Source organism: Saccopteryx bilineata, chromosome 1, assembly GCF_036850765.1.
Source record: "Saccopteryx bilineata isolate mSacBil1 chromosome 1, mSacBil1_pri_phased_curated, whole genome shotgun sequence".
Lineage (NCBI taxonomy): Eukaryota > Metazoa > Chordata > Mammalia > Chiroptera > Emballonuridae > Saccopteryx > Saccopteryx bilineata.
This window is the reverse complement of record NC_089490.1, coordinates 399,964,119-399,990,966: the sequence shown is the minus strand read 5'-3', so window position 1 is coordinate 399,990,966 and position 26,848 is coordinate 399,964,119. Positions and strand designations below refer to the sequence as shown.

Here is a 26,848-nt window from a genome sequence, read left to right as displayed (position 1 = left end):
ATTTTTAAGAGCTCACAGCTGATTCCAGGATTGAGAATCATTATTTTAAATTTTCTTCAAAAATAAAAATAAGCCTGACCAGGCGGTGGCGCAGTGGATAGAGCGTCGGACTGGGATGCCGAGGACCCAGGTTCGAGACCTCGAGGTCACCAGCCTGAGCGCGGGCTCATCTGGCTTGAGCAAAAAGCCCACCAGCTTGGACCCAAGGTCCCTGGCTCACGCAAGGGGTTACTCGGTCTGCTGAAGGCCCGCGGTCAAGGCACATATGAGAAAGCAATCAATGAACAACTAAGGTGTTGCAACAAAAAAACTGATGATTGATGCTTCTCATCTCTCTCCGTTCCTGTCTGTCTATCCCTCTCTCTGACTCTCTGTCTCTGTGGAAAAAAAAAAAAAAAAAAAAAAAAAAGGACTGTTTCCCAAGTTCGAGCTATTCCTTCAGCCTGGGTGCCAGAACGGGAAAACACTTGGAGCAGAGATAAAGCAGCTGGCCCATAGCCACTGATTGTAACATGGATGAAAAATAAATGTTTGTTGTAATAATAAAAAGAAATAAAAAGAAATAAAAAAATAAAAATAAAAATAAAATGTTTATTTGGTTTTTTCCTTTTTTTGAGAGAGAGAGAGCTAGAGAGAAAGTGGGGTAGAGAGTGAGTAGGGTCAACTCTTAGTTGCTTCACTTTAGTTGTGCATTACTTTTCATACATGCCTTGACAGGGGATTGGACCTCAGGCTCAAGCCAAGCCAGCGGCCCCTTGCTCAAGCCAGCAACATGCGCTTTCAAGCCAGCGACCTTTGGGCTCAAGCTGGCAACCCCATGCTCAATCTGGTGAGCCCTCAAGCTGGCAACCTCAGGGTTTCAAACTGGTGACCTCAGCATTCTGGGTCGATGTTCTATCCACTGTGCCACCACTGGTCAGGCTATAACAGATTTGTTTTAAAACACATACAAAATCGCCTGACCTGTGGTAGCACAGTGGATAAAGCATCGACCTGGAAATGCTGAGGTCGCTGGTTTGAAACCCTGGGCTTGCCTGGTCAAGGCACATATGGGAGTTGATGCTTCCAGCTCCTCTCTCTCTGTCTCTCTCTGTCCCTCTCTGTCTCCTCTCTAAAATGAATAAATAAAATAAAAAATTAAAAAAAAAAAAAAACCACATACAAAATCTTTTTACTCTAACTGGTCTTCCATTTAGTTTTTCTGCCTCCTCCCTCAACATTCAGCAGTGACAGGTCACTTTTGTTTTTTCATCCTATTTCATTCACTCCGGTAAATATGAACTGAGCATGCTATGTTTAGGCCATGGTACTAGGCAAAGATGACCTAACTCTGCTGTCAAGCAACCACCAGGTGAGACCAGCATGTAAATGGATCCATTATAACACCGGGGAGGTTGAATAGAGGGCATTATGGGAGCCCAGAGATAGGCAGTGGAGATCAAGGAGTGCTGCCTGGAAGAGGGGACTCCCAAAGTGAATTTTTTTTTGTATTTTTTTGAAGTTGGAAACGGGGAGGCAGTCAAACTCCCGCATGCACCCGACCAGGATCCACCTGGTGTGCCCATCAGGGGGTGATGCTCTGCCCATCTGGGGCGCTGTTCTGTTGGAACCAGAGCCATTCTAGCGCCTGAGGCAGAGGCCACAGAGCCATCCTCATCGCCCAGGCGAACTTTGCTCCAATGGAGCCTTGGCTGTGGGAGGGAAGAGAGAGACAGAGAGGAAGGAGAGGGGGAGGGGAGGAGAAGCAGATGGGCACCTCTCCTGTGTGCCCTGGCCGGGAATTGAACCTGGGATTCCTGCACGCCAGGCGGACGCTCTACCACTGAGCCAACTGGCCAGGGCCTCTAAAGTGAATCTTAAATATGACCAGGCACAGATACCCTCTGCCTTTCAAATGAGCTTATCTGCTGAGGGCTGTGAGTTGAGAACAATTCAAATAGGAAAGCTCATGTATCAGATGGTTGAAAGAGAGGTTACATCTATGGGAGGGACTGAGGATTTGGTGCCTCAAGGCCAGGGCCTTGGGACAACTTCTGGAGGAGTTTCACTCGAGCTCTGTTCCAAGGGTTAAGCTGCTGAAAGACTGACCTTGGCGAAAAAGCAGACTACAGTGTTTCCTGCCTGAACTGTAATTTTCCTACTTCTTCCCTAAATTGTGCTTTTCCTTGGACTGTTTTTTTTTTTGTTGTTGTTTTTTTTGTTTTTTGCATTTTTCCGAAGCTGGAAATGGGGAGGCAGTCAGACAGACTCCTGCATGTGCCCGATCAGGATCCACCCGGCATGCCCACCAGGGGGCGATGCTCTGCCCCTCTGGGGCGTAGCTCTGTTGCATCCAGAGCCATCCTAGCACCTGAGGCAGAGGCCACAGAGCCATCCTCAGTGCCCGGGCCAACTTTGCTCCAATGGAGCCTCGGCTGCGGGAGGGGAAGAGAGAGACAGAGAAGAAGGAGAGGGGGAGGGGTGGAGAAGCAGATGGGCATCTCTCCTGTGTGCCCTGGCCGGGAATTGAACCTGGGACTCCTCCACGCCAGGCGGACGCTCTACCACTGAGCCAACCAGCCAGGGCCTGGACTGTTTTTTAATCTCTGGCAACTCCAGGAGGAAGGGGTTAGACAAAAAGACTTGCCCATGCCTGACCTGTGGTGGCGCAGTGGATAAAGCGTCGACCTGGAAATGCTGAGGTTGCCGGTTCGAAACCCTGGGCTTGCCTGGTCAAGGCACATATGGGAGTTGATGCTTCCAGCTCCTCCCCCCTTCTCTCTCTCTGTCTTTCCCTCTCCTCTCTAAAAAAAAAAAAAAAAAAAAAAAAAAGAATAAATTAAAAAAAAAATCTCCAACTATGTTTAAAAAAAAAAAAAAAAAAAAAAAAAGACTTGCCCAGGCCACCCAATGGGCCAGGATTTGAATCCTTTATGAATAGAAAATCAGAAGAAACCATGCCCAGGAACCAAATTCTGGTAAAAGTCAAGGTCAGGGATGTAGGCACACATTTAACATCTGGCCTGAAAATGAACCTGAGGTCAGAGGGACACTGCGCCATACCAGGGATTCATCCCTCTGTCTATATGTCTTCTGCAAAGTGGTCTTGCTAGGAGTACAACAGTGGGCAGAGGTCACCGTCCATTGCCCAGGACTGGCTTCATCATTTATTCATCAACTATTGAGCGTGTACCATCTGCAAGGCCAGCTGTGAGAGGCAAGAGGGCTCCAGCACGGAGACATCTGCCCTTGAGGCGGTAGGTCACACAGACAGGGGCGGGAGCTTCAATCCTGGAAGGCAGGAGAGAGCAACGCCTCCCGAGTGGAGCACAGTTGAGTTCTCAAAGTTCCTCAAGGACAAGTGTGTGGGACTGTTTCAGGGACAACGGGAGGCGGGGTGGGGTGCAGAAATGTCACCCTAACCCTGCAAGTACACAGCGTTTGCAGGTGGTCAAGAGTGAGCAGAGAGGCTTTGAAGGGCAAAGTTGGGGGTGGGAAAGAAAACCAGTCCCTCCTTTGGTCCTTCCTTTTAAAAAAAATTTTTTTAAAGACTTCATTCATTTTAGAGAGGAGGTAGAGAGAGAGAGAGAGAGAGAAGAGGGAGAGCAGGAAGCATCAACTCTCATATGTGCCTTGACTGGGCAAGCCCGGGGTTTTGAACTGGTGACCTCAGCATTCCAGGTCAACGCTTCATCCACTGCGCCACCACAGGCCAGGCCGCCTCCTGACTTTCTATACATTTGTGCTGCCATTGCTGTTCATCTGGGCTCTCCCAGCAGCCCTGCCCTGGTTTGCAAGTTGGTCATTGGCCAACCTTGTCCCTGATCAGCACTGGGAAATGCCAGGACACCGCGGAGGTGCTGCCAGCTAGTGCCAGGCTCTTGGTGCTTTAGATCAGTGGTCCCCAACCCCCGGGCCGCGGACCAGTACCGGTCCGTGGGCCATTTGGTACCGGTCCACAGAGAAAGAATAAATAACTTACATTATTTCCGTTTTATTTATATTTAAGTCTGAACAATGTTTTATTTTTTAAAAATGACCAGATTCCTTCTGTTACATCCGTCTAAGACTCACTCTTTTTTTTTAAAGATTTTTTTATTGATTGATTTTTTTTTTTTTTTTAGAGAGAGAGGAGTGAGAGAGAGAGAGAGAGAGAGAGAAGGAGGGAGGAGCAGGAAGCATCAACTCCCATATGTGCCTTGACCAGGCAAGCCCAAGGTTTCGAACTGGCGACCTCAGTGTTCCAGGTCGAAGCTTTATCCCACTGCGCCACCACAGGTCAGGCTAAGACTCACTCTTGATGCTTGTCTCGGCATGTGATACACTTATCCGTCCCACCCTAAAGGCCGGTTCGTGGAAATATTTTCTGACATTAAACCGGTCCGTGGCCCAAAAAAGGTTGGGGACCACTGCTTTAGATGGTTTCTACAAGTGGAGAAGCTCCCAGCTGCTGGAGAGAAATTTCTTCACTCTTCCCTTCTGCATCCTTCTTGGGAAGGCCTTCTTTGGCTCTGTGGAAAAGGCAAACGAAAAAAATGACAGGGCAAGGTAGAATGGGGGTGGGGAGGGGCAGGGGACATGAGCGTAACATTCAAGGGTGTGTCTGTGCTACACACAAGACGTGTCTCCAACCTTGCTCCATTCCTGAGGTCTCGTGGTGGCAGAGGCCTCGCGGTGGCAGAGGCCTCGCGGTGGCAGAGGCCTCGCGGTGGCAGAGGCCTCGCGGTGGCAGAGGCGGCCTGGCTGGTGAGAGCCAGACTTGGAAAAGCTGCAGTCAGAGAGTTTTCCAAAGAGGCCAGACATGCACCCAAGGCCACCCAGATGGGCCTGACTCAGCATGGACTGGACCGGGACCCCCGCAGAGACTCGGGGGCTGGGCACCGCCAAGCCCTGCTTACCCTGCCCCAGGCAGGAAGCAACCAGCTCAGGAGACAGGGAGGCACAGAGGTCAAGGTCCAGAGTCAGAGGGAAGAATGACAAGGAAGCCCCTTGGATTAGCCTCCCCAAATAGCCTGAGGGCTGCCCACTACATAGGGCCCAACTTGGTCTTTTTTCCTCCTAATATGCTGGGTTTTGAAATTATTTGGTCCGGTCTTCTTTATTTTATCCTGGCAGTAAACAGACTGAGAGTTGTTTGTTCTATTTAATAGTCTTTACTTTTATTATCTTCTCTTTAAAAAAAATTAATTTTACAGAGAGAGGAGAGACAGGGGAAAAATGAGAAGTATCAACTGATACTTGCTTCACTTTAGTTGTTTATTGATTGCTTGTCCTATGTGCTTGACCGGGCACGCCCAGGGTTTTGAACAGTGACCTCAGCGTTCCAGGTCACTCTGTCCACTGTGGCACCACAGGCCAGGCCCTTATCTTCTTACTTTAATCTTTTACATATCTTGCCAATTTTTTTTGTCAACTTTTAGCTGGTTCCATTTTTAGAACTTTTTTAAAGTTCAAAACATTTTATCAGTGTTTTTATCTTTACTTTTTTTTTTTTAGCAGGAGAGATAAAGAGAGAGGCAGGAAGGGAGAGGGATGAGAATAATCAACTTTTAGATGTATCATTTTAGTTGTTCATTGATTGTTTCTCTCTTTAATATTTTTAAAAATTATTTATTTATTTATTCATTTTTTAGAGAAGAGAGAGAATGACAAAGAGAGAGAGAGAGAGAGAGAGAGAGAGAGAAAGGGGGGAGCAAGAAGCATCAACTCCCTTATGTGCCTTGACCAGACAAGTGCAGGGCTCTGAACTGGCGACCTCTGTGTTCCAGGTTGACGCTTTATCCACTGTGCCACCACAGGTCAGGCTCTCTCTTTAATTTTATTTATTTTAGTTTTAGTGAGAGGAAGGGAGGCAGAGACAGACTTCCCCATGCCAGATCCACCTGGCAAGCCCACTAGGAGACGATGCTCTGCCCATCTGGGGCATCACTCTGTTGCAACCAGAGCCATTCTAGCGCCTGAGGCAGAGGCCATAGAGCCATCCTCAGCGCCTGGGCAAACTTTGCTCCAATGGAGCCTTGGCTGCGGGAGGGGAAGAGACAGACAGAGAGGAAAGAGAGGGGGAGGGGTGGAGAAGCAGATGGGTGCCTCTCCTGTGTGCCCTGGCCGGGAATCGAACCCGGGATTCCTGCACGCCAGGCCGATGCTCTACCATTGAGCCAACTGGCCAGGGTCCATAGACTTCTTTATAAATGTCTGAAGTATAGTCCTGGCTGGATAGCTCGGTTGGTTAAAGCATCTTCCCGAAGCTCAGATGTTGCTGGTTCAATCCCTGGTCAGGGCACATACAGGAGCAGATGTGATGTTGCTGTCTCTCTCCTGTTCTCTCCTTTCCTCTCTCTAAAATTAATAAAATAAACATTAAAAAAAATTAAATGTCGGGCCCTGGCTGGTTGGCTCAGTGGTAGAGCATTGGCCTGGTGCGCAGGAGTCCTGGGTTCGATTCCCGGCCAGGGCACACAGGAGAAGCGCCATCTGCTTCACTACCCCTCCCTCTCTCCTTCCTCTCTCTCTCTTCCCCTCCCGCAGCCAAGGCTCCATTGGAGCAAAGTTGGCCTGGGCGCTGAGGATGGCTCCATGGTCTCCACCTCAGGCACTAGAATGGCTCCAGTTGCAACAGAGCAATGCTCCAGATGGGCAGAACATCGCCCTCTGGTGGGCATGCTGGGTGGATTCCGGTTGGGCACATGCGGGAGTCTGTCTGACTGCCTCCCTGTTTCCAACTTCAGAAAAATTAAATAAAATAAAATTTAAAAAAATTAAAAAAAATAAAAACACACTTGGGTCAGCCATGCACCTGGTGCTCACTATGGGTGGGAGGTAGCAGGCAGTCCCATCTGGCCAAGGGCCTGGGCTTTGGCCTTGGTAGAGAGCTGGACCATTAAAAGGCTGAAAACTGATCCCTACATGCCTCAGCTCCCTAGGACACCCTACAGTGGGAGGAGCTCCATGAGCGGTCACTGGTTGGAGCCTTGAAACTTTCTCCAGGCCAGGCTACCTCTCTTCTGGGTCTTCCCACTACCTTAGCCGGTTTTAGGGGGCACTGCCTCTCTCAGATCCCTTCCCTAGCTTCTAGGCCTGAGGACGGGCTAGGACCTAACTGAAATCTTATCAATTTTTTCATTGTGTGCCGCTTCCCTCTAATTACCAAAGAAAATCTGCTCGATATAGATAATTTAGAGTTCAATTTAAAAATCTAAAGAAACTGGACCTGGCCAGTTGGCTCAGTAGTAGAGCGTCGGCCTGGCGTGCAGGAGTCCTGGGTTTGATTCCCGGCCAGGGCACATAGGAGAAGCGCCCATCTGCTTCTCCATCCCTCCCCCTCTCCTTCCTCTCTGTCTCTCTCTTCCCCTCTAGCAGCTGAGGCTCCATTGGAGCAAAAGATGGCCCGGGCGCTGGGGATGGCTCCTTGGCCTCTACCCCAGGCGCTAGAGTGGCTCTGGTCGCAACAGAGCTACGCCCCGGATGGACAGAGCATCGCCCCCTGGTGGGCGTGCCGGGTGGATCCCGGTCAGGCACATGCGGGAGTCTGTCTGAATGCCTCCCCGTTTCCAGCTTCAGAAAAAAAATAAAAATAAAAAAATAAATAAAAATCTAAAGAAACTAAGCCCTGACTGGTTTGCTCAGTGGTAGAGCGTCGGCCTGGCATGCAGGAGTCCCAGGTTCGATTCCCGGCCAGAGCACATAGGAGAAGCGCCCATCTGCTTCTCCACCCCTCCCCCTCTCCTTCCTCTCTATCTCTCTCTTCCCCTCCAGCAGCCAAGGCTCCACTGGAGCAAAGTTTGCCCGGGTGCTGAGGAAGGCTCTGTGGCCTCTGCCTCAGGCGCTAGAATGGCTCTGATTGCGGCAGAGTGATGCCCCAAGATGGGCAGAGCATCGCCCCCTGGTGGGCATGCCGGGTGGATCCCGGTAGGGTGCATGCGGGAGTCTGTCTGACTGCCTCCCTGTTTCCAGCTTCCGGGGAAAAAAAAAATCTAAAGAAACTAGAAAAAAAACTAAAACATTATCCATACTTTGAGGCAACCACTCTCACCATTTAACATATTTCTTTTTCTCCTTTGAGTCTGTATTTCTTGACATAATTAGGAAAATGTCACAGTAATTCTAAAATACTGTTTAACAACAGTATATTGCAAACATGCCCCAGGCCATTGAAAACTCTTCATCAACCTAACTTTTACCTTTTGGCACAATAACCTCAGATAATTTGGAAAGTTGACAATTTTTTCTGGTACATTACACATGGTGATGAATATTCTTGTAAAGAAACTTTGTTCACATTTAAACTTACTTTCTTGGCCTGACCTGTGGTGGCGCAGTGGATAAAGCATCGACCTGGAAATGCTGAGGTCGCTGGTTCGAAACCCTGGGCTTGCCTGGTCAAGGCACATATGGGAGTTGATGCTTCCAGCTCCTCCCCCCTCTCTCTCTCCTTTCTCTCTCTCTTTCTCTCCTCTCTAAAATGAATAAATTAAAAATAAAATAAAAATAAACTTACTTTCTTAGGGCAGGTTCCTGGAAATGTCATAGCTGCTTAAAAGAATATGACAGGCCCTGGCCGGTTGGCTCAGTGGTAGAGCGTCGGCCTGGCGTGCAGAAGTCCCGGGTTCGATTCCCGGCCAGGGCACACAGGAGAAGCGCCCATCTGCTTCTCCACCCCCTCTCCTTCCTCTCTCTCTCTCTCTTCCCCTCCCGCAGCGAGGCTCCATTGGAGCAAAGATGGCCCGGGCGCTGGGGATGGCTCCTTGGCCTCTGCCCCAGGCGCTAGAGTGGCTCTGGTCGCAGCAGAGCGATGCCCCGGAGGGGCAGAGCATCGCCCCCTGGTGGGCAGAACGTCGCCCCCTGGTGGGCGTGCCGGGTGGATCCCGGTCGGGCACATGCGGGAGTCTGTCTGTCTCTCCCGGTTTCCAGCTTCAGAAGAATGCAGGAAAAAAAAAAAAAAGAATATGACAATTTTTATGGCTCATGATCAGTAATTCCAAAGACTCTTCTAGAAAGGAGCAGACATTTTCTCCCCCCTAACTAACACATTTCCTGGATTGACTATTACTATGTTTTTAAATCTTTTCTTATTGGTTATTTAAAAATAACATCACTGCTTGACCTGTGGTGGCACAGTAGATAAAGCTTCAACCTGGAATGCTGAGGTCGCTGGTTTGAAACCCCAGCCTTGCCTGGTCAAGGCCCAAAAGACAAGCAATCAGTGAACAACTAAAGTGAAGCAACTATGAGTTGATACTTCTCACTCCCTTACCCCACTCCCCGCTTTCTCTGTAAAATCAATAAATAAAATCTTAAAAAGAAACAATAAGGCCCTGGCCGGTTGGCTCAGTGGTGGAGCATCGGCCTGGCGTGCAGAAGTCCCGGGTTGGATTCCTGGCCAGGGCACACAGGAGAGGCGCTCATCTGCTTCTCCACCCCTCCCCCTCTCCTTCCTCTCTGTCTCTCTCTTCCCCTCCCGCAGTCGAGGCTCCATTGGAGCAAAGATGGCCCGGGTGCTGGGGATGGCTCCTCGGCCTCTGCCCCAGGTGCTGGAGTGGCTCTGGTCGCAACAGAGCGACGCCCCAGAGGGGCAAAGCATCGCCCCCTGGTGGGCGGAGAGTCGCCCCCTGGTGGGCGTGCCAGGTGGATCCCGGTAGGGCGCATGCGGGAGTCTGTCTGACTGTCTCTCCCCGTTTCCGGCTTCAGAAAAATACAGGAAAAAAAAAAAGAAAGAAAAAGAAACAATAAGAAAACAAACACTATCCCTGGCTGATAGCTCAGTTGGTTAGAGCATTGTCCTAAAGCTCAGAGGTTGCTGGTTCTACTCCAGGTCAGGGCACATACAGGAACAGATTGATGTTTGTGTCTTTCTCCCTCTCCCTTCCTCTCTCACTAAAATCAATCAATAAATTTTTTTTTAATCCAAAGGTAAAAAAAATAGTAAAAATAACATCATTGACTTAATTTGCATTTCTTTGATTATGACTGACCGAATACTTTTCCTGTGTGTGCTTCCTTTTGGCATTTCCTCCTTTGTGAATGTTCTATTCTGACACAAAAGAATTTTTTGAACAGAGAGAGTCAACTGTCCCTTTGCTATGTGGCTCCAACAAACTGTAACATAAGCCCACTGGGTCACTGGGGCCAACCCCAGGACCACACCAGGCATTCGGACCATTTTGAAGGAACAGTATCTGTTCTTATGATTAATGAGGACCTGGCAACTTACGTAGAAATAAATTATTTACAAACAGATTTTTGTCAGTCTGTGAAATAAACGTGGGGAAGTCCACTTATAGTTAACCTCAGGAACTGGTGTTACAGGTGAACTATAGCTAATCCCTCTTGGATCGCCACCATCTGGGGGATGGGCAACTTGAACCTTCGAAAGGTGTCATTTTTTTTGTTTTTTGTGTTTTTTTTTTTAAGAAAAGGAGAGAAAGAGAGAGAGAGAGAGAGAGAGAGAGAGAAAGGGACAGACAGGAAGCTATGCTGAAGCCGACAACCTCAGGGTTTTGAACCTGGGTCCTCAGTGTCCCGGTTCCATGCTCTATCCACTGCGCCATCGCCTGGTCAGGCAGTTTTTTCTTGTCTTAATCCTTGACGTCCCAGGCCTGTGACCAAACTCATAATTATTTGATGAGATTAGAAATTGAGAAAAATGAGCCTAACCAGTACAGCGGGTACAGTGTCAACCTGGGACACTGAGGTTCCTGTTTTAAAATCGAGGTCACTGACTTGACGGCCTTATTGGCTTGAGTGTAAGGCTGCCAGCTTGAGGGTGGGATTATTGACATGACTCCAAGGTCTCTGACTTGAGCCCAAGGTCGCTGGCTTGGCTGAAGCCCCCAGTCAAGGCACGTATAAGAAGCAATCAATGAACAACTAAGGTGATGTAACTATGAGTTGATGCTTCTCATCTCTCTCTCCTTCCCTTCCTGGCGCTCTCTCTCTCTCTCAAGAAAATAGAGACAGAAAGAGAGAGAGAGAGAGAGAGAGAGAGAGAGAGAGAGAAAGGAATTGAGAAAAATGAGATGGGCTGAGGAATTCCTAAATTCTTATTGTCCAAAACACAAGAACCAGAAAAACAAAAAAAATTTTATTGTCTAAATATATGAAACTCCATTTGACTGACTCATGAGAGAGGCAGCATTACCACTTTCTACAAAACTGAAACAAGTTGAGTCACTTGAGTTTCATGTTTGGTTGGACAAAAACTGGTGAGAAGAAGCCCACACGGGTTAGAGGAAAAGCCCACGGGCCAGAATGCCCGAGAACATGCAGGGGCATACGAAGTGTGCATTTAGTTATAAGCTTCTCAGGCGCTCTAAAAACCTTAACTGCAAGGAGTCCTTACAGCTGTTGGAACACAGAATCACAGTCATGGAGCGTGCATTCTTCAAGGGGGTGATGTTGCCCCCGAGGGGGCAAAAACCAGCTCATAGGGGGCGAAAATATCTGAGATATTGTGATGGTTTTGGCCTTCCAGAGGGTTGCAGTACATGAAAAGTTACACAGTGTGTCCGTGGTATTCAGATGTTATTCGGAGGGTGGGGGTGTGATTAGGAAAAATATATAAAAGGCCCCTTGGTAGGGCTGGGTGTAGAGGGTAACATAAAAAGGCTGAGAAACTCAGTTACAGAGCAACTGCCCTAAACGCCCAGACCCAAGGCCCCATTTAGGCTGAGATTTTTTTTTTTCTTCTGAAGCTGGAAACGGGGAGAGACAGTCAGACAGACTCCCGCATGCGCCCGACCGGGATCCACCTGGCATGCCCACCAGGGGGCGTCGCTCTGCTGCGACCAGAGCCACTCTGGCGCCTGGGGCAGAGGCCAAGGAGCCATCCTCAGCGCCCGGGCCATCTTTGCTCCAATGGAGCCTTGGCTGCAGGAGGGGAAGAGAGAGACAGAGAGGAAGGAGAGGGGGATGGAGAAGCAAATGGGCGCTTCTCCTATGTGCCCTGGCCGGGAATCGAACCCAGGTCCCCTGCACGCCAGGCCGACGCTCTACCGCTGAGCCAACCGGCCAGGGCCTAGGCTGAGATTTAATAATGCCAAGGAGACAGGAAGATCTTTTCAAAATATAAATTTTAAAAATTAATCTCTTCCTCAGAGTCCTGAAGTGGTTTCTCTATTGATTGAAAATGAAAGCCTAAAATCTCAGCGTGGTCTCGGAATGCCCCTGCTCACTCCACCTGTCCTCACCTGGCTGTCACTAAGCTCCTCCCAGCTTCAGGGGCCTAAGGGGCACACAGTCCCCTCCCTCCTCCAGGGACACACTGTGCCTTCTCAGCCTAGCTAACTCCTCCTCCTCCTTTGAAGTTCAGAGGCATTCTCCACCAGCCGGTCATCTCTTAGTCACACGTTCATTTGTGTGTGTTTGTTCTGTATGTGTGTATGTGTCTCTCTCGCTCCTAAGCTCCAAGGGGGCTGAGATCACATCCGGTTTGTTCACTCTACACGCACAGTTAGCTGACCCACTGTGTCTGGCACATGGTAGGAACTCAATGAACAGTAATTGAATATATGAATGAGGCTTCAAAAAGCCTAAACACCCAGTAAAATCCTCGGCCTAAATCTGGCTGGATAGCTCTGTTGGTTAGAGCATTGTCCAAATAGCCAGAGGTTGCCGGTTTGATACCCGATCAGAGCACATACAGGAACAGATCGATGTTTCTGTTTCTCTCTTCTCTCTCCCTCCCTTCTTTCTCTAAAAACCAATACATTACAAAAAAAAAAAAGATTCTCGACCTCCAGTTCTGAAAAACCTTCCCACACAGTGCTCACCACCCTTCCCCACTCACTGACGACACACCCCACCCGGACGTGCTCCTGCTGGTGTCCACCCAAGAGCAGGCTCTCTTTCCCCACGCCGCCAGCCTTCCAGATGGCAGCACCATGGTCTGTATCCGGTTAACCTGGTGCCATGGCTGGTTTTGCCTGTGACCAGTGGGATATAAAAGACCCCTCAGCAAACTTGTGCCTTTGCTTCCCTGAGGCTGTTACATCCCCCGCTGCTGATCCCCAAGACTAAGGGCCTTCACTGAGCCCACTGCTGCTGAGAAATGCTTCAAGAAGCCTTTGGCACTTATTATAACTAACTCACTCACCTAAGAAGACCCATGAGAGAAACTTCTTTAGTGCTACTTGCTAAGAAAAGCTCCAGTTTCCCCAAGGACCTGGTACTCTTTCTCCTCTCTGACAATAAGAACTTATTAACATGGTCCCCCTTTCTGTTGTCAGAAAGTTCTGAGCCAGATTCAAAGCCATGGCAGCCACGTGGGCTCCAGACTGCGCTCTCTCCTCCCCTGGACCGTCACCCCCACTTCTCCACCAGGCTCACGTCAGCGCACGTTCCCGTTCCTCCTGGCCTGCGATTGATTCTCATTCCTATTTCATCATTTGTCGTTGGGTCTGCTCTTGTGAGATATAAGCCTCCATAGGTGGAGGAGGTCGTCATGGTGATGGCACGGCTCTCGTTAGCCCAGCCAGGACGTCTCAGCAGCAGCCACAGGGCACTCTGTCCCTCAGCTGTTTCATGGGAACCACGCCTGTTTGGTCACCTCCACCCTGCTGCGCCCACAGGTCCCTCACCTCCTCTCCATCACCTCAATGGTCTCCACCAGGGGTGCATTGCGGGTCTCAGCCAAGAAGCAGACAACCAGCCCAGCCAGGATCGAGGTGGCCCCAAAGGCCATAGGTGGCAGGATGGTGCTGAATTCCCCGACCACGGTGACCAAGGGCGCTGCCAGGCCCCCAAGGCGGGCATTGACTGAGGCGAAGCCCATCCCCATCTGCCTGTCCGAGGAATGAGGACGGGTCAGTAGCCGTGGCCTAGACCCCCCAGTGGGTCAGAAGTGCCAGGGGGACAGAGCAGAAAGGAGGGAGGGGACCTGCCTTGGCAAGCCCAGCAGGTGTCAGCCTGGAGCCCCAGGGGCTCCGGTTTGGGCTGGAGCTCCTCTGCTTCCCCCTGCGGACCCACCTGATCTCCGTGGGGTACAGCTCGCCCGTGAACAGGTATATGCAGATGAAGGAACTGGCCAGGCAGCCTTTGCCCAGTGCTGCCTGGGCCGTGCGCAGGGCCTGCAGATCTGCGGAGGACAGAGCAGTGGGAGGGCATGGACCCAAAGGGGGGCAGGGAGGTCGAGGGCATAGTGGTGCTGGTGGGGCTCAGGAAGAGATGGGTGGGGGGAGGAGACAGGGGGAGGAGGCGGGGCGGCTGAGGGGGTTGTGGCCGGCGCGGCCGTGGTGGGCAGGGGACCCAGAACTTGAAGGAGGTGAATCAGGTTTTTCACCACCTCATGTTCCCACCTGGCACCCAAAAGTCCCCACACTGTTCTTCTCTGACCTGTGCCCTTTCCTCCCTTCTTTCCATCTGTCACCAAGTCCTGCTGGGAAGCCAGGACCAGCTTTGGAGTTAGGCTTGGGTTCAAATCCCAGCTCTGACCCAGATGGGTGACCTTGGTCACTGTTGCTTAACCTCTCTGAGCCTCCCTGTCCTCCTGTACAAAATGAGGAAAATACTAGCACCCGAGTGCTTAAAATCCCTACTAAGCAACAGTCACTTCCTTTCCAGATCCAGAAGCATGTCCCCAGCATGTCTCCCTTCTGCATGTTGCCCACCAGACCCCAGAGGCTCCCAGGTGGTGACGGCAGAAGCCAGTGGCTCACCTTCTGGCACAAACATGTTGGAGATCACCATGAGCCCAGCCAGGATGAGGAAGGAGGCCACGGTGGCTCGGCGGCCCACATAAATCATGGTGGCGGTGGCCACCAGCATGGCCGGGATGTCTATGACCCCGAACAGGACCTGCACCAGGTATACGCTGAGGCCAAACTTCTGCAGGTCCATGGCCAGGCCGTAGTAAGCCAGGGAGTTGGAGAACCTGGGAGAGGCAGCAGGACAGCCTTGCTTCGGAAGGCCCTCAGAAGGTCCAGAGTGGGGGACCGTCCCACATATCCAGTGCGCAGAGGACACGGCCCCTGAGCACGTCCCAGGGCCAGGTGTGGGTTTACGTGTTAACTTTTAGTCCTCACAAGGGCCTGAGGGGCAGGTGCATAAGCAGTAAACTGAGGCACAGGAAGCCGTGCCCCGGGTCAGCTGGGTAACCTGCTCTACCTGAGCCCAGCTGGCTACCACTAAAGAGAGTGCCCGGGTCTGCTCCAGAGCACAGCTGCATTCCATGCTTCATCCATATCAACCTCTATTATCTTAATGTCCAGGTCAAGCAAGTTGAACATTTAAAAAAAATTTTTTTTAATTCACTCGTTTCAATTTTATGTTAGATTTTATTTATTCATTTTTAGAAAGGAGAGAGAGAGTGAGAGAGAGAGAAAAAGGGGGAGGAGCAGGAAGCATCAACTCCCATATGTGCCTTGACCGGGCAAGCCCAGGGCCTTGAACCGGTGACCTCAGTATTCCAGGTTGACGCTTTATCCACTGCGCCACCACAAGTCAGGCAAGTTGAACATTTTTTTAAAAATCAGCCTTTTCCCTTAGGATTTGCTGGCTTCCAGTCTGTGCTAACAGGTAGTGGCTGCCTTTGTATTTTTTTTTTTAATCCATTTCACATCTTTGTGTCTATCTGTGCACCTGTTAGGAATTCCTGCTCACCTGGCAAACTCTATAACAGTCTTTTAAAACCCTCCCAAATGCCCCTGTGTGAAGTCCTCAGCACCTCAAATCAAGAGAACCATAGGACACTTGTTATACCTCATGGAAATTATTGTTTTCCTGTCTGTCCCCTTCTGAACCCACAGTGCTTTTCCAGAGTGGGGCACGTCCCAGAATGCCCTGGAGAGCCCCAAGGGCGTGGCGCAATGAGACCTGGTGCATTCTGAGACAAGCTACCCAGGTAATTCCTCCAGAAGTGAGACCCACTGCCCAGATGTGGTTTCCCTAGGTCAGCATGACGTCTCATCCATGACCACATCTGAGCACCTAGCAGAGGGCCAGGGGACCTTGGAGAGAGAGAGGGTTTGGAGCAAGATTGAATTCACAAGGATCATCTGTTCATTGCATTAAGTGTACTTAAGAATTAGTCAGCGGGAACAAAAGTTGTGTTTCTACCTCATGTCAAAGTCTTGGACATGAGTCCATCACCTACCAGACTACCATGAGACAGCATGTGACCTTGCGGATAGCCGGGGTTCGGAAGAGGTCCAAGACCGAGTTGGAGGTGCGGATGCTTGTAAACTCACTCTGGATGTAGGAGCTCACCACCTGGGCAAAGAAAGTTGGATCAGGGAAAGGGAGTGATCTGAGAGCCTATTTCGTTGCTGGTTATCCCTTCATCTATGGGGAGGAGGGCCTGGGTCGAAATGCCTGGCAAGATGGCTGGTCCTAGTTTCTACACCTAGTTTCTACAGCCCTCAACGGACTGTTTCCCGGGATTTGGCAGGAAGCCAAGGCTCTTACATGAGTCCCAAGGCTCCTGAGCTGCCTGCCAATTAGGCTGAAATAGGCCCCTGTGATTCCAGCAGGCCCCTCACGCCCCATCCTTGGGTAGTCTTGGCCATTGGTTAAGAGCAGGGGTTCTGTGTGTACTTAAGCAAATTACCTGACCCATCCAAACTTTGGTTTCCTCATCAGCAAAAGTCAGACATTAGCATAGTGACAAGCATGGGATTTGATAATTGGTACTTGTTTATAATATATGGTAACTATCTTATCATAAATAGCATTTATAATAAATCCTATTTTTATTATTAATTCTTCAATAATTTTATTTTATTATATATATATTTTTATATAGAGAGAGAGTCAGAGAGAGGGACAGACAGATGGGAACAAAGAGAGATGAGAAGCATCAATCATTAGTTTTTCGTTGTGACACCTTAGTTGTTCATTGATTGCTTTCTCATATGTGCCTTGACCACAGGCCTTCAGCAGACCGAGTAACCCCTTGCTCGAGCCAGCGACCTTGGGTCCAAGCTGGTGAGCTTTGCTCAAACAGATGAGCCCGTGCTCAAGCTGACGACCTCGAGGTCTTGAACCTGGGTCCTCCGCATCTCAGTCCAATGCTCTATCCACTGCGCCACCACCTGGTCAGGCTGTTATTTTTTATTTAATAAATTCTTTATTTTTAATTTATTGATTGATTTGAGAAAGAGAAACATCAATTTGCTGTTCCACTTATTCATTGCATTCATTGATTCTTGTATGTGCCCTGATGGGGGATCGAACCCGCAATCTTGGCATATCAGGATGATGCTGTAATGGACTGAACTACTTGACCAGGGCTGATTTTATTATTTGGCTGGATGTCAATGTGAACATAGTTGTTTCCCGGTTGCACAGATAGATATAGTCTGACGAACAAAGCAGCTGAAATTTGTATCCCAGATCACAGAGTCACTCAGTGGTTAGACAGCTTTGCCGTAGGAACTCTCCCGGCTGTTTATTCCCAGCCTCTTCACCTGGATGGCGGGTGAGTCCCGGGAAGCTTCTGAACCCCAGCGCATTCTCAGACTGCCGGCAAGACTGAAACCCGTTCCTGCCCTGCCTTCCACTCAGCCCGCCTACCTCCTGAGTCAGCCTGGCCCCTTCCTCCTGTCTCCCGTTCATCGCAGCCACCTTCCGCAGGTTCTGCACAGCCAGCTGGGATTTGCCATGGAGGAGGAGCCATCGGGAGGATTCTGGCAGCCACCTGGACCAAGAGAAGGAGGAAGAATGACCCAGGGCTGAGTGGAACTCACTCCATTTCCTAAACCCAAATATGCCCTTGTTCACCTTCCGCCAGACCCTAACGGAGGTGAAATGTCCTGCGGTCTGCGGACTCAGGAAGACTGAGGGACACCACGCCCCTTGTTTGCGTCACGTCAGACAGGGAATCACTGAGGGTACTTACAGGTTACTAAGAACTGCGACAGATCCAGTTTTGTTTTGTTTTTGTTTTTAAAGTTATATTTATTGGTTTTAGAGAGAGGAGAGAGAGAGAAGGAAAGGGAGGCATCAGCTCATAGTAGTTGCTTCACACCTGTATGTGCCTTGATTAAGCAAGCCTGGGGTTTTGAACTGGCAACCTCACAGCTCCAGGTCAGCACTTTAAGCCACTTTAATTGGTTTTGATTCTGGATCTGATTTCAGTGTGTGGCCCGGAATGAGTCATGGCCCTCCCTTGGCTGTGTGTCAGGCCCCTCCTGTAAATGCGTGGGCGTGCTTCTGAGACACAAAGGATAAGGGCAAAGCCACTGGGATGGTTCTGAAACCTTGCCAAGGAAAGGGATTCTTTTTCTTTTCTTTTTTTTTTTTTTTTCCTTTTTGTATTTTTTTGAAGCTAGAAACCGGGAGAGACAGTCAGACAGATTCCCGCATGCGCCGACCGGGATCCACCCGGCACGCCCACCAGGGGCGAAGCTCTGCCCACCAGGGGGCGATGCTCTGCCCCTCCGGGGCATCGCTCTGCCGCGACCAGAGCCACTCTAGCGCCTGGGGCAGAGGCCAAGGAGCCATCCCCCAGCGCCCGGGCCATCTTTGCTCCAATGGAGCCTCGCTGCGGGAGAGGAAGAGAGAGACAGAGAGGAAGGAGAGAGAGAGGGGTGGAGAAGCAGATGGGCGCTTCTCCTGTGTGCCCTGGCCGGGAATCAAACCCGGGACTTCTACACGCCAGGCCGACGCTCTACCACTGAGCCAACCCGCCAGGACCTCTTTTTCTTTTTTTAAGGGATTTATTTTATTATATATTTTTAGATTTTATTTATTCACTTTTAGAGAGAGAGAGTAGAGAGAGAAAGAGGAAAGAGATAGAGAGAACAGGGGGAGGAGCAGGAAGCATCAACTCCCATATGTGCCTTGACTGGGCAAGCCCAGGGTCGATGCTTTATCCACTGCGCCAACACGGGTCAGGTGAAGGCAAAGGATTCTTCCGGAACTTCCCCATAGCTGTGCACAAACTCGGGAGCCTGTGGCCCCACAGGCCCCGCCCTTCTTCATATCCCCACCATTCAAAGCACGTCCTAGCCACTGCACACCTCTAGCCTTCCTCCCCCAGGGTCAACTTGGCCACACAAGCACCCCCCCCTCCCCGGCTCAGGCGTACCAAGAATAGAGGAAAAAGACAAGGAAAGGAACAGAGACAGCAAACTGCAGCCACCGCCAGGGGCGGATCAGGTACGCCGCTCCGGCCAGGATGAGCTGACCCAGGGTGAAGGAGAACCCCAGCAGGACGCCTGCCACGGTCCGGCCCCGGGTGGGCATCCACTCCACAACTGCGGAGAAAACACAAAGGCTCAGCAGGCTCTTCACTCATGAGGTTGTTTCACTCACCTGCCCCCTCTATGGTGACTGTGGTCACTTGAAATTATCTCAGAGGTCCATTGAGACACAGGCGAAGGCATCCTAACCTCACTCCTTACACAGCAAAATTCCAGGTGGACCAGAGACCCACAAGTAAACTACAAAATCACAAACATATTAGAAGAAATCATGATAGGTCTTTTTTTTCAATCTTCCAGTCAAGAAAAGCTTTTCTAAGAATGTCACAAAACCCAGAAGCAATAAAAAGAAGATCAAGAAACTTGACTTCATAAAAATAAGAAGTATCTGCATTAAAAAAACAAACAAACAAACAAAAAAACCTCTATAAGCAAAATTGTAATGCCAGCAAAAAAGACGAAGAAAAACAATGCAACTCAGCGATAAAGGGTGAATTTCCTTAACATTGAAAAAGTTCTCACAAATCAATAGGAAAACAACCAACAAGCCAAAGAAACAAAAAAACAGGCAAAGGATGTGAAGAGTTAGTGGAAAAGGAAATCTACTGGTTTATAATTACAGGATTTTTTGTAAATAACAAAACCTAGAAACAACCTAAATGTCCACCCGTGAGGGACTGGTAAGTGAATCGCAGCACACGCTTGCAAGGCAAGCATAATAAACCGAAGAGCACGTGTCTTTCCCTGAGCAGTCAGCTCATGTGTCTGTCCCGCCATCAGCAAATCCCGGTGCTTCTACTTGCAAAATCGAGCCAGAATCTGAGCCCTTTCTGCCCCCTCTGCTGCTGCACCCTGGCCCAAGCCGGCCTAGCCTCTCACTGGTGACTGCAGAAGCCCCGGGATTGGTCTTCCTGCTTTTCTCCTTCGGCCAATGGCTGCCAGCGGAATCCCGACGAATGCTGACTCCGGTCAGCCAGGCCTCTCCTCAGCCTCCTCATTGTCCTGGCCTCACTTGTCCGTCCCCTCAACCCACCCCTCGCAGCTCTGCCCCAGACACAGGGACCTCCTTGCTCTTGAACCCACTGTGCACACTCTACCGCAGGGTGCCTGGAATGTTCCTCACCCTGAGTGGGAGCTGCAGGGCGCACTCTCTCACCGCCTTCAAGCTTTGCTCAAAGGGACCCCCTTCCCCTGACCATTCTGATTAGAGCGGCAGACTCGCCTCCACCCCAGCCACTCTCATTTCCTTTCCAGACTTTCGTTTCCTCTGTAGCCCTTACCGCCTCCTGACATGCTATATAACCCGCATTTCTGTGCTGTCCTGTCTTCCCACATAAGAACACGGACCCCACAGGAGCACCATCTGCTTTGTTCACTGCTGCTCCTCAGCACTTAAACCGCGCCTGCACGTGGTAGCAGAGTGTGTGCGTGTGCGCCTGTGCGTGCGTACATGTGTGCATGTATGTGTAGGCATGTGTGTAGCATACAGGTGATTCTAGCACGAGATGGACCTTGGACATGTGTTCCTGCCTTCAGATTCCATGAGCTGTGGGCAGGAATTCCACCCAAGCGATGAGGTGGGTGGGTGGGCTGGGATTTACTGACATCTTGCCAGGAGCTCAGCACCCTTTGATACCCAAATGCGGGAAGTGAGGGTGCAGCCTGAGGCTTCCTGGTTGTCTGAGATTCCCACTCTCTCCTGAAATGAGAGGCCTTGTCTTTCTTTGGCAGTAGTTTAGGACGCCCCCAGGTCCTCCCGGAGGCCCGGGGATGTCCCCAGGAGCAAACTAAGTAGAGAGCAGTATAAGGCCTGCATCCAGGGCAGCCTCCTCCTACCCTCCATCACTACCCCCCGCCCCCGTCTCTCTGCCAGAGCCACGGGCAGCTGCCCGGAACAGCCAGGAGTGAGGACTGACCCTGTCACTTTGGAGGGTGGGCACATTTCCACCTGGCATCCAGGAGGCCAGGTCTCTGCCACGGCACTAAGGGGTCTCCAGCTTTGCAGCCTGGGTGAACCCCCATTTTTTAATTTTTAATTTTATTTATTTAATTTTTTATAGAGACAGAGAGAGAGAGTCAGAGAGAGGGATAGATAGAGATAGACAGGAACGAAGAGAGATGAGAAGCATCAATCATCAGTTTTTCATTGTGACACTTTAGTTCATTGATTGCTTTCTCTTATGTGCCTTGACGGTGGGGCTGCAGCAGACCGTGTAACCCCTTGCTCGAGCCAGCGACCTTGGGTCCAAGCTGGTGAGCTTTGCTCAACTCAGATGAGCCTGCGCTCAAGCTGGCGACCTCGAGGTCCCGAACCTGGGTCCTCCGCATCCCAGTTTGATGCTCTATCCACTGCGCCACCGCCTGGTCAGGTTCAACCCCCATTTTTGAATTCACAATCTCAGCGCTGCCTGCAGCCCTTGGGACCAGCATGTCTCCCCTCACTTCTGCGTCCCCACACTGGGAGTCTGGCTCACAGTAGGTGTTTAGTTAGTGGTTGTTGTTGATTAATTCACACAGAAAATAAACCCAACCCTCTCAGCTTCCTGGTGGCCAATCACAACACAGCCCTGTCACTAGACAGCTTCCTGGGGGCCATGGCCTACTGTTGGCAGGGCTGCCGCTGACAGCCCCAGTCTCTCAAGGTCCCGGTGGGAGGTTCTGAGTTGAGGTCACCAGGTGAGAATCCCACACAACAAAACAGGACAGCTGTCTAGTGACAGGGCTGCCACACCACCTTCCTCGAGCCGCCCTCCCGGCCCCGCCTCGGCCAGACTTACCCAGAGAGAGGGAGTTGAGGATGATGCCAGAGAAGGTCATGCCCATCAGGAAGCGGAAGACGCAGTAAGCACTGAAGGAGCCGAAGTAGGCTGTGGCGGCTCCTGTAACTGCCAGCTGCAGGTACGACCAGACCAGGGGGGCCTTGCGGCCCAGCCTGAACCAGCCACGGGCACAGAGTTAGGGTCCCTCGTGCGGATTGTCGAAGGAGGGTGAAAGGAAGCTCCCCTGCCCCACGCCACCCGAAGCCACGCCTACGTGACAGAACTGCTCATCTGCTGGAACCCAGGCACTGGTGGTGGTGGGGGGTGTTCTGGGAGGGAGAAGCGTGGTGTATTCCCCCCTTCGTTTCTTCACTTGGGTTGTATTTCTGGCCCCCCTACCACACCATCAAATTGCAGGGTTGGGGTCAGGCAGGGATTCTGCAAAGGCTCAGAGGCAGGGGCAATGGGTGACGATTGTCTAGCTAGAGAGAGACCTCAAACCAGAACTCCCAGCAGTCGAGCTCTTGGTGGGGCCTAGACAGGGGGGAGGAGGACCTCATGGTCAAGTCTTCACTTAAACAGCGGAGGCCAGGCTGGGGCGGGGGCTTGTCACACCGCACAGGGGTCCAAGGCCAGGGTGGCGGGGTTATCTCACTGTAGCCTCGGCACCGCCCCATTTGTAAGCGAGGGCCCAGGAGGGCAGCAGGCCGAGAAGTGTTGGGTTGCATTTCTTCTCCACACACTTCATGACACACTAATTCATTCATTGTGTTACATAAAAGTTCATGGATCAACTTTAAGTGACAGGCCTCAGCTGGGGGCTGGTGACATATAAGACACTATGGATAAGCTACACAAGCTCATATCCAGAAAGACCTGGAGCATCATGTCACAGTGTGACAAGGGCTATGACAGAACTCCCACGAAGGGCCCAAGGCCGGCAGCACCCTCCAGGACGTGGGGTCTGAAGTCCAGGAAGCCCCCCCCAGAACCTCAACTGGCAGCAGGGAGGAGAGAAGAGAGTAATGGGGGAGAGAGAAAGGCGGGAAGAGACAGGAAGGAAGGAGAAAAGCCCAGAGACGGAAGCTCCGGCGACTCTGGCAGAGCCCTACACTGTGTTGCGTCTGCTGGGCACCGCTCTAGAGGGCCTTCTAGATGGTTCTGACTCCCCTGCAGGGGGACGCAGCACAGGCGGTAGGGCAGGCAGGGAAGCTCTTTCTGAAGGAATAGGCAGAGGCCGTGCCGGGAGGAAAGAGCAGGTGCAGAGCCAGGCGTGGGAGTGCCAGCACACGTGAAGAGAGGCGGACGCAGCACACACACACACATTTGCTCGGGTTGCATACAAGTTCCCTGGTAAGGTACACAGATAGTAGGCTGCCCTCCAGAGGTTCCTGGGGGCCGGAGTAGCAGTGGGAGAGGGACGCTTCCCGACAAGCTCTCTTGTGCCTTCTGGAGTTTTGAATAATGTGAATGTATTATATGTAGTATCAATCTACAAATACATGAATAAACATTAATAAAGAAAGATTAAAAATTGCCTGGCTGGGTAGCTCAGTTGTCCTGAAATGCCAAGGTTTTGGGTTTGATACCCAGTCAGGGCACATATAAGACTCAACCAATGAATGCATTAATAAGTGGAACAACAAATCAATGTCTCTCTCTCTCTCTCTCTCTCTTTCCCTTCCTCTGTCTCTATAAAAATCAATCAATAAAAAAAAATTTTTTTTTCCAGAGACAGAGAGATAGTCAGAGAGAGGGGATAGACAGGGACAGACAGACAGGAACGGAGAGATGAGAAGCTTCAATTATTAGTTTTTCGTTGCGCGTTGCGACACCTTAGTTGTTCATTGATTGCTTTCTCATATGTGCCTTGACCACGGGACTTCAGCAGACCGAGTAACCCCTTGCTCGAGCCAGCGACCTTGGGTCCAAGCTGGTGAGCTTTTGCTTAAACCAGATGAACCTGCGCTCAAGCTGGCAACCTCGGGGTCTCGAACCTGGGTCTTCCGCATCTCAGTCTGATGCTCTATCCACTGCGCCACCGCCTAGTCAGGCTCAATAAAAAAATTTTAAAAAGAAAAATGAAACCTGACTTGTGGTGGTGCAGTGGGATAAAGCATCGATTGAAAATGCTGGCCGGTTTGAAACCCCAGGCTGGGCCAGTCAAGGCACATACAAGAAGCAACTACTAAGAGATGATGCTTCCCGCTCCTTCCCTCACCCCCTCTCTTCTCTCTAAAATCAATAAATAAAAATCTTTTTTTTTTTTTTTTTTTTTATAGAGGCAGAGAGAGGGATAGACAGGGACAGACAGACAGGAATGGAGAGAGATGAGAAGCGTCAATCATTAGTTTTTCATTGCGTGTTGCAACACCTCAGTTGTTCATTGATTGCTTTCTCATATGTGCCTTGACTGTGGGCTTTCAGCAAACCGAGTAACCCCTTGCTGGAGCCAGCGACCTTGGGCTCAAGCTGGTGGAATGTTTTGCTCAAACCAGATGAGCCCGCGCTCAAGTTGGCAACCTCGGGGTCTCGAACCTGGGCCCTCTGCATCCCAGTCCGAGGCTCTATCCACTGCGCCACCGCCCGGTCAGACAATAAATAAAAATCTTAAAAAACGAAAACAAAATAAGGGCCCTAGCCAGGTGGTTCAGTGGATGAAGTGTCAACCTGGTAAACCAGAGGTCACAGGTTCAATCCCTGGTCCACACGTACAGGAAGCAATCAATGAATAATGAGTACAAAACTAAATGGAACAAGGAGTTGATGCTTCTCTCTCTTTCTCTCTCTCTCTAAAGTCCATGGAAAATTTAAAATAATAATAATAATAATAATAATAATAATAATAATAGTAATAATAAAAGAACAACAAGGCCGGGGGATTTCCAGCCTGTGCTGGGTGGCTGAACCCTCAACCCCCAAGGCTCACCTGTCTGCGAGGCTGCCAAACACAGCAGCGCCCACCAGCACCCCAGCCATGTAGATAGACTGAGCCAGGTCGCGGAGGGTGCGGGCCTCACACACCAGATCCCACTGTAGGAGAGAGAGGGCTGCTCCAGCCTCGGCCTTGGTGTCAGCCCGCCCTCCCGGTGCCGCCCTGGCCCCCGCAGACCTCCATCACAATGGTGGACGGGAACACGCTGTGGTCATAGACCCAGCCATCCTTGCAGCTCTCCGTGGCTGCCCTGTGGACCGAGGTGTTAGGGCTCAGGAGGGCCCACTGAGGCTCCGTGAAGCGCTGGCACGGCTCAGGGACCCCAAGCTCGTCCAAGGGTATGGTGGCCCTCAGCCAGGCCCTGGAGCTGTTGCCGGCGGCTGCAGCGTGTGCGGCAGCACCCTGGCAGTGGTGGGGGGGCACGGCGGCTGTGAAGTTCTGCAGGAAATTGTGGCAGGCCAGCAGGCCGCAGGGCAGCAGCAGCAGGGCCGTGTAGACAAGCTGGAAGCGGCCCACGCCACCCAGCACGTCCAGCAGGTCCGTGAAGGCCATGGCCGCAGGCCTGATCTGAGGACCAGCCTGCCGTGGCCTTATGTAAAGGGGCTGGGACGGGGCCCTGGGAGGTGGAAGAACAGGCCCAGGGTTAGCACCATAGATGCCCTGTGTCCAGCAGCTCAGAGGGGTCCGGTTACACCTCACAGGAGGCCTCACGTGTCCCTGTATCTGCAGAGCTCACCTTCCCTCCAGACCCTTTCTCCCTAATTGTCTCAATCTCTCACCTCCCTCCCAGGTTGGAAAAGTGAGCATCTGGGAGCTGTTTCACAGCCCCCCACCCAGATCGGCGGCCCTGCCCGCTGTCCTCACCAGAGGACCCCAGCAGTACGTGCTTCCCTCTCCTCTCCTTTAAATGGGGTTTTGTGAGGGGGTAGGGCCCCCAGATCATCCAGGCTCACTCTATTCCAACCCTTTCATCAAACAAAACCCAATACAGAGAACTGAGGACGGGACCAGTGCACCTGCCCCCACTGCTCCGCCTGGCCCTCTCACAACCAGCCTAGGCTCCCAGGAAGCGACAGGCCAAACCCCCTGTAATGCTGGTGGCCGAGGCCAGGCAGGTTCACACCGGACTCGGGCAGACGGTAGAGGAACTGCGGAGCAGGAAAGCGGTGTGCCATTCCCCTTTAATAGATTCTCGCGACTGCCGATGAGCAAACAGGCAGGGAAAATCACTTCTCAGGAGAGCAGATGAAGAAACAGCAAAGGGCCCCTCAGCCCCTCGCAGTGGCCTGGCCAGCAGCCCATCGGCCCTGAGGGCAAGCACCTGTAGCCTTACAAAGGCCATACACAGGAGGCTCCTGCACTAATCACGCAAAGTGCAAGTGAGCAAGCCTAATGTAGCTGTTTTCCCTACACCCTCCTTACTGATGAGGACACGGAGGCCCCACAGGACCTGGCCCAGGGACTCCCAAAGGCAAGAGGCAGGATGTCCTGCAACAGGCCCTGTGCCAGCCCGTGGGGAAGAGTCAAGACTGTCATTAGGGGCTCCATCCATGGCTCCCAGCAGCTGAGGGCAGTCCCATCTCCCACTCTTGGGTTCCATCCATTTTTTGTTTTTTAAGATTTTATTTGATTTTATGGAGAGAAAGAAGGGAGGGCAATTAGTAGCTGCTTTGCTCTAAGTATTCATTGGTTGCTTGTCGTAAGTGCTTTGGCCGGGCAAGCCCCGGGTATTGAACCGGCGACCTCAGTGTTCCAGGTCAGTGCTCTACCCCTGCACCACCACAGGCCAGGCTCCAGCAGCCTTTGGCCCGCACTTGCTGTCCTAGTTTGTGGCTGCCTCTTTATCCCCACCACCCCAACCCTTCCTCTCCCCACCTTAAGCCACTCTTATCTCTGGTAAGAAAGGCCATGATCCCAGAGAGGGCTGGAGCAGCTTACATAAGCGGCAGGTGTCTGGGTCACAAGGGTGCCCCCCTCCAAGAGGGCCTGAAGGCGGCTCAGTGCTCTCAGGGAGTGTCCTGGGGGGTCAGGATCGTGCT

General features: G+C 51.3%; 1 protein-coding gene across 3 annotated transcripts; it reads right to left on the bottom strand.

Moving 5' to 3' along the window:
• Nucleotides 1-4,140: 4,140 nt before the first annotated feature.
• LOC136320909 (solute carrier family 22 member 20) lies at nt 4,141-25,377 on the bottom strand. Of its 3 annotated transcripts, none has more exons than XM_066254055.1 (10): nt 24,987-25,376; nt 24,804-24,907; nt 21,893-22,047; nt 19,001-19,169; nt 17,485-17,608; nt 16,067-16,182; nt 14,631-14,845; nt 13,942-14,050; nt 13,554-13,757; nt 4,142-4,490 (listed from the first exon to the last, which is right to left on the bottom strand). In XM_066254055.1, the coding sequence occupies exons 1-10, from the start codon at nt 25,359-25,361 to the stop codon at nt 4,394-4,396; spliced, it is 1,668 nt and encodes a 555-aa protein (XP_066110152.1). In that variant the 5' UTR covers nt 25,362-25,376; the 3' UTR covers nt 4,142-4,393. The 3 variants fall into 3 exon arrangements, with proteins under 3 accessions (XP_066110154.1, XP_066110152.1, XP_066110153.1); XM_066254056.1 differs by having other exon boundaries at nt 4,405-4,490; nt 13,554-13,753; XM_066254057.1 differs by lacking the exon at nt 13,554-13,757 and having other exon boundaries at nt 4,141-4,490; nt 24,987-25,377.
• Nucleotides 25,378-26,848: the final 1,471 nt, after the last annotated feature.